Consider the following 7,590-nt stretch of genomic DNA (forward strand, 5'->3'; position numbering starts at 1 on the left):
TTGGTTAAAAAATGGGGTTTTAAATGAATGTGGTTTGAGGAAGTTAAAAAAAAAAAAAAGGTTTCAAATGCATGAGATTCAAGAAAAAAAATGTTAGTTTTATAAGTATGTATGATAAGGGAGATTGAGACCTCCGTGTGAATCTCCACCACTGCTCAAATATGTACAATGGGAAGAAAGTGATGGTAGTAGAAGAAGATAATTGGAGTAACATTTGGTGTGTTAAACAACCTCATCTCCACCATTGAATCACCCACCTTAATCATTGATGGTAACGTGGAGCTTGAGATCGAAGCACTTGAGAGGCTTAAAAGGTTTGTTTCAAAGTCTCAAGCCTAACCTCATAAAGAACGAAACAATGGTAGCAACATATATGGTGTAAATTTTTATTGCAAAATCTCCCATGCTTGCAATGGAATACCTTTCCCCTCATTCCATGTTTGATGAGTTAAAGAAATCTGCTTTCAGGTATATATATATATATATATATATATATATATATATATATATATATATATATATATATATATATATATATATATATAATTTAGCCACACCAAATGCCATGTCCAATAGGGTTGTGCATGGGTGGGTTTTTGGACCCAAAACCAACCCAACCCGTAAATGGTCGGTTTCTGGTTTTCAGAACTCAGTAGGATCAGTTTCTGGTTGATTCGGTTTCTCGGGTTCTGAGGTCGGTTTGGCCGGTTTTTTGGTTTCTTGGTTTCTTGGGTTCAACCCATACACTCACGAGTTCTGGGTTTAAACCCATGGGTTTTGGGTTTTAACCCATTTTCCATAAATCAAGCAACAAGTTAAATACTTCAAAAAACACCAAATTTAAGTTAAATACTTCACCCCTATACCCTCAAAACTTCGAGTTCTTTACCATTAGCACCCACAATGCATAATTCAATAGAAGAGGTGAATGAGGTGGTATGCCTAATTGACATTCAATGAATTAAACTCTACAATTATGGGATGTCATGTTAACATTCAATGTATATGGGTTTAATGGTTATTGAACTCTTCAATGAGAAAAATGAAACATTTTAACTATTAAATATATATATATTCCATTGAACTCTATTCAATGCATTGCATGAAAATTAATATAAAGTTGTATAGTAAGTAAAATGATGATGTGTTAATTTATTAAACTCTAATAAGTTTAATGCATAATGGATACCCTTACAAAACATTTTTCTTTATAAATTTGAACTTGAAATGTCCGAAACAAAGAGCCCCTAAAATCCTAACAACTAAACCCTAAAACATATGAACTAAAAGATATTAAAAGCATTTTTTGGATCTTAAACAATGTTATTTAGAATAAAAGCTTGAATTACCATTTCCCGAATATGTTTTTCCAAGAAAAAAACTTTCAAAAAAAAAAAAAAAAAAAAACTAATGACAAAGGTATTTTGCCATTTTAGCCATGTTAAAAAAAGTGAATTACCTTCTTTGAAGTTATTAAATTGTTAAGAACTTTTTTATTACGGCAAAGAAACTGAGATGTCATTTGCATACATTATTTTTAATCAAAAGTAATTAAATATTGTCTTTTCCTTCTCCGTTACCTAAAATTCATATTCAACCAACACCTAGTGCTTGTTTCCTTTTATGTGTCATATGTTTTTCCCTCCAAATACATATAAAATATACTTGTACCTACTGCAATAAAAACGGTACCCTACACTTTCCATCGGAAATCATTATTCAACAAAACAAAGCACCACCACCAAACCTTTTTATTAAATCAAGAAAGAACCCCCCAACAAAACTATTGGTTGTATATTCCTAACTCTTTTTACACTAAATGTACAAACCCCTAAATCACTCACTCATCTTCAATAAAATATTGAAGGACCAAAGTACAACTCATAATAGCACATATAACACACTACAAACAAATGTATACCCAAAACCTATCTACAAAAAACCCTAAACACATCATTGTCAAAACCGAAGGATCTCGATGCACCATTGTTGTTTTTTACGATACTATCTGCATAAATAAGTTATTAGTTGGCTGCTATTTGTGTCATTGTTATTCGTCTGATGGGTACGAAGCAAACAAGGACACAGTAATAGCAGCCAGGTTTTTTTTCGTCAGGCGAGAACGAGAAACCCTAGATTGTTTTGGAGCATTTGGAGCTTCAATTTCGTCAAAATCTCTTGATGGGAATTCCTCTAGATTCAATGAACACCTAAAAGCGGGGATCTTTTTAGGTGTACTATATTCAAAATGCAATTTTTTTGCAATCAAAGCCTGCATTTTGTATAAAAAAAAAATTAGCAACACTTTTTCGGTTTTTGTTGCAAAAAATATCATAAATTATAAAATAAACAACTTACAGCTTCTCGGATCGGTTTTGATACGTGGAAAAGCCTCTTCAAATCATCATGATCCACCCCACACAATATCTTTATCTGTTCAAAATTTAGAAGTCACAAAATCAATAAAAGTTCACACACAAACACCATAACTGTGTGTAAAAAAACCGATCATGTTAACAAATTATAATCTATTTTCTTCACACTTTCGTCAAAAAGATGATCGATTTGCATTAAATTAAAAAAAAATCACATACATGTGTAATTTGCAACAAATCAGCAGAATTTCATATACATACATCATTAATGTGGTAAAAACAACCGTTTTGCTGATCAAACCATCTCTTTTTCGTTAAAGAATCAATCATTCTTTTGAATTATACTGAATGTTATTTACATTTTAATCAAAAAGATGATTAATTTGCAACAGAAAGCTTCTAAATTGATCAAGAAACAGCACAAACGGATTGAAATTTAAGAACTCACCAAGATTTCTTGAGGCAGAGCTTCAAGCAACGATCTTTCATAACAAAAGAGAGATTCACTTCCCAAAAACTGCTTCTTTTTGGGTGTAGCAACTTCAATTGAATCAAAATCCATATGATTCAAAATCAAGATTCTTTTTCTACCAAATGAACTCGTACGTCTTACAAGCCCTAACCCTTGATTGTTCACCATTGACATTTTGTTCCTGATATTACCATCGTATAAAATTAGTCAAAATAAACAAAACCCAGATCGAGTATACCAAAAAGAACAGAAACCCAGATGTGGGTTGAACAGAAATGATGAAATTAAGTACCTTTTTGGATTGGGAAATAAACCCTAATTTCTTGGAAGGAGTAAAGTGGGATTGATATAACGGTTGTTCTTGAGAAGGAAACAAGAGCAGATTTTGTATATGGAAGCTATATATCGTGGTAGTGTTCGATTCTAAATTGGAAGTTGTTTATATAGTGAGAGAGAGAGAGAGAGAGAGAGAGATTGGGTTTGTTTTGTATTTAATTTTAAATTTTTAAAATTTTAAGGAATAGTGTCCACTTGAAATCAACTTTTAAACTCCAATATTTCCTCGAAAGCACTCGAAGTTTCCGATATTTCAGTTTTTTGTATGATTTTTTTATTCAAAAGCTTTGAGTTATAAGCATATACGTATTAATAATTTAATATAAAGAATGTATTAATATAAAGAAAAAAGGTGTATATATGTAGAACATTATTAAGATTATATGATTAAATCAGAGCATTAAACTACATAATTTGCTAAACACAACTATCAATTGATGGAATATGATAGGCATATAACAAAAACACATGTGACATATATCAAATTACAAAATTCATACTACCACATCAAAACGATAGTAGAGCCACAATTTTATGCAACATGTCATGTATGTATGCATAAAGTTAATAAGTTTGATTTATTTAGTTAAAAAAAAGTATCTAAGTGGGTAATTATTGTTGTAGTAAATATTTATAACTCGTAAGTGGTAAGTTTAATTTGTTCTAAAGACAGTATATCAATTTATTGAAACTCTTGTTTTAAACAAAAAAAAAAGGTCAAAGTATTAATTAATTAAATGAAAAATGGTCACACGTGGTAAGATTGAACTAGCCGTTGCCGGGGGCGGCGACACGGTTTTAAGAAAATTTTGTGGCAGGAGACGACGTGGATGGATGGTGGCGCTGACGTGCCTGATTTGGTTGACCAATATTTAAATTTGATATTAATCCAATATAAACTGCTAATAAATTAACTATTATTATATTTACTTTTAACCATGTAAACTTAAAAAGTTATATATAAAACTAGAACGAAATTTATGATTATAGTAATAACATCTAGAGATTGAGTCAATGTCAAATATTTTTACATCACTATTTACATTATGATTGATAATTAGTTATTAATATTTTGTAATAGTTGCTTAATTAATTTTTGTTAATAAACTTTATATATTTAAGTAACTGAAAATCTAAAAGAATTATATATACTTTTAAGTTTTAATTGTGTAGAGAAGTGGGTGGGGTAGGTTACCATACGTGTATATCCAATGAGGAATCTCCAAGTGGATGGGTTTTACAAAACAAAGTGGTCGACCGCATAACAAATATTGCTTATTTTATGCATTTCACAAGAATAACTTTAGATCTGTTTTATTATTTTGTATAAGTTCTTTTAGATGGATAAGAGAATATATATGGATGTGTGTTTTGAAAGTTTGTGATAGTATACAATAATTATTCTTTATGACGTTGGGTAGTTTGCATAGTTATATCGAAGATCAAAGACGCTTAGACAAATTATGTAACCAAAATAAAAACAAAATAATGTTTATGTAAAACAAAAGCATACATTCAAATTAATTTAGAAACCATTACTAATCTCATATAACCTAATTAAAAGTGAGATTACAATAAAAAATATTGATGTAAAACAAAATCAAACATTCCTTATTTAGTTCTTGATCTTCGAGTTGACAATTAAACTCTCCGAATGTTCGTACAGTACAATATATAATGTTTTGGGGCTAATAAAACCATTTTCTTAAATGAAAAACATCAACTAAATAGAAAAATAATATCGATACATAGCATCAATTAAAATTTTGGGCCCTTGTGAGAGATGAGCTCTAGGCAGTCGCAAATGTTACCCACCATCTAAGACGTGCCTAAGAAAACCCAAATACATGTATTATCTCTATATTTATACACATAGTCATATTTAAAATGGATAAGTGTCAGAAGTGGTAGTTTTAGAAAAATCTAACCTAGTACCATGTTTATGATAACATGCCCTGGTAGTTCGACAACAATAAGTACAGAGCAATCGGGGTAGCTATTGATCATCGTCAATAGTTACTACATCAATAGCCATTGATATGTAACCATGTTGATCTTACAATGTTTAGTAAAAATAACTAGTTATCATATCAATAACTTCTATCGGTGTCGTTATTTATGTTTATCATTACCCGTTGGACTTTGTATTCTTAAAATACATGTATGTTTTAGTGTGTTGCCCCTTACTCCACAAGGAGATGTGGCTTTCATGATCCTGCCATTCAGTCATGTTTGAGGTCAAACTAGCCCACATGTGTGTGCCATGTGCTCCTTCTAACATGTACATGTACTTTGAGCTTAACTAATGATCTCATTTGGTGTTTGTGTAAATTTATAATGCTATGGGGAGTGTTGTGGAGTTTCAGGAATGCTTTGATTTTCGGTAATGATAAATATAAGAAGGAAGCCATTTTTATTCTATCGTTGAGTTGTTGTTGTTCATTTCTTCATTTTTTTCTCATAAAATTTTAAAAATCACCGTAACAAGAAATAAAAAATACAACATTTTAAAACTCAAATAAAATTACATGTAAATTAAGAAAGACAGAACACAAGTTATTATTCACTGGCATAACTAGCAAAATAAGAAATTGCAAACAGCTACACTTGACATCTCACTTTATCATTTAACCATAAACTATGAAATAGTACAAACAAATCATTAAAAATCACACTTTTGTAGAGTTGCATTGTAAAGTTGCATACATTAGGCTATTGTTCTGTTCACTTTTTTTTGTGGCTTACAAATACTTAATGGACAACTCACGTATACATAATACAATTAGTTATTATTATTATTATTGAACATTCTTAACCACAATAATGGAGTGGATTTAATTTATTTTGGTTTTTTTTTTTATGTCGTTACTTGAAGGCTTTAGTAGCCAGCCATGAATCATGATAGATATATAATTTCGTATATACTATTAAACAAGTGGGTTAGATGCTTCACTAAATAATTAGCGGAGAACATCGTTTATCCCTAATCATTGTCTTTGTTGATCTAACAAGCACATATTTACTTTCACGTATAAGAAGATTATAAGGAAAATTTCCATGGTTTTTTCAAAACAGTTATTTTTCTTTGAAATATATAGATTTATTTTCTTTTAATAGCAGTTGGTGTCTTTCATTTACTTGATGGAAGTAATTGTAAGTATTTATATGTGACAAACTGATTTTCTTACTTTTTCGTGTTTGAATCGATAAGAAAATGAATGAGACAAAATTGATTTATGTAAATTAACCAACATTAAACCCAACTTTAACTGGTTCTTATCACTTTAAGCTCATTTTTTTTTGCTATAAATGATATACTAACATTTTGTTATACTTGCTAACACAATTATGCAACCATATAAGCTCTCATTATCGACTTAGACATTGATTTCAAGTCACATACTACAATTAGCTTTCACAAATCAACATGCATACACTAATACATGTGCATACATACATACATACATACATACTAACATAGATACATACACGTATATTTAATGCAGATATGATAGTACCCAAACAAATATTAAAAGAGGTGAAATGGTTGACCAGCGTAGAAATTGATGTTCTAGTTGACAAGTTGTTGACCTATTCATGAAATTCAGCTAACACTTAAAATATTGTCCACGTCATCTTTGTATAATTAACATTCTCACCGTCAAACCTCTCAGATCCACGAGTATATTAATTAAATTAAACAATTTATAAAGTATAAGCCACATGTATATATCACATTTGACGTGTTTTAAATTATGACCTCACGTTTAATATTCGGTTTATTCATTGTATGGCTCACAAATAGAGACACCCCACACTGAGATGGTATTTTAATAATTTTTTTCATATGAAAGTATTGGAAAAATAAATAAATATAAAGTGTAAGACTAACAAAATAAGCATCGAAAAAAAAGTATAAAAAAATTTCAAATTTGACATGCACGTAGTTAATTATTCACTGCATTTAGTTAATTGTTAGGTGAATATATGTTCTATACAATATGAAAATTTGTACATTAAGTAGGTATGTTTATAGATAGTTATAGTTGCGATTTTAATAATTTACCATCAACTTTTAATGTCCCAAAGTAAAAAATTATATCGAAAATTACAAATGTGGTTTATAGTCTAGAGAACTTTAAAGATATTATAAAAGATTCACCAAAAAGACATATATTAGTCCATTAGACAGTCTTTAATAAAAACCAACTGCTTCTTATTCACCTCTTCATCACTTCACCGCTAACATTACTGAAATTAAACAGTTATCAAATATCTCCTTATATTGACAACAACCAAATCTAATGGGTTTATGACCCTTAGTATGAAGAGTGTCTAGAACTTTTGGAATCAAAGTTTCAATATAAAAATTACATCATACTAGAAGCACTATCTCGTAATTCAGAA

The 7,590-nt window shown here is 29.8% G+C and overlaps 1 protein-coding gene across 1 annotated transcript; it reads right to left on the minus strand.

Annotated features, from left to right (window-relative positions):
* Positions 1-1,715: 1,715 nt before the first annotated feature.
* Positions 1,716-3,290, minus strand: LOC145004012 (F-box protein SKIP27-like). Its single transcript, XM_078962917.1, has 4 exons — positions 3,140-3,290; positions 2,824-3,028; positions 2,359-2,433; positions 1,716-2,272 (listed from the first exon to the last, which is right to left on the minus strand). The coding sequence occupies exons 2-4, from the start codon at positions 3,019-3,021 to the stop codon at positions 2,051-2,053; spliced, it is 495 nt and encodes a 164-aa protein (XP_078819043.1). The 5' UTR covers positions 3,022-3,028; positions 3,140-3,290; the 3' UTR covers positions 1,716-2,050.
* Positions 3,291-7,590: the final 4,300 nt, after the last annotated feature.

This window comes from Lactuca saligna, chromosome 7 (genome assembly GCF_052625555.1).
Source record: "Lactuca saligna cultivar CGN05327 chromosome 7, ASM5262555v1, whole genome shotgun sequence".
In the NCBI taxonomy this organism is placed as follows: domain Eukaryota; kingdom Viridiplantae; phylum Streptophyta; class Magnoliopsida; order Asterales; family Asteraceae; genus Lactuca; species Lactuca saligna.

Excerpts from the sequence above, each read along its gene's own strand:
- LOC145004012 (XM_078962917.1), bottom strand. The coding sequence starts at position 3,021 with ATGTCAATGGTGAACAATCAAGGGTTAGGGCTTGTAAGACGTACGAGT. Across the intron at positions 2,434-2,823 it reads CTCTGCCTCAAGAAATCTTG|ATAAAGATATTGTGTGGGGT; the intron begins GTGAGTTCTTAA and ends AATTTTGAACAG. Across the intron at positions 2,273-2,358 it reads CAAAACCGATCCGAGAAGCT|GCTTTGATTGCAAAAAAATT; the intron begins GTAAGTTGTTTA and ends TACAAAATGCAG.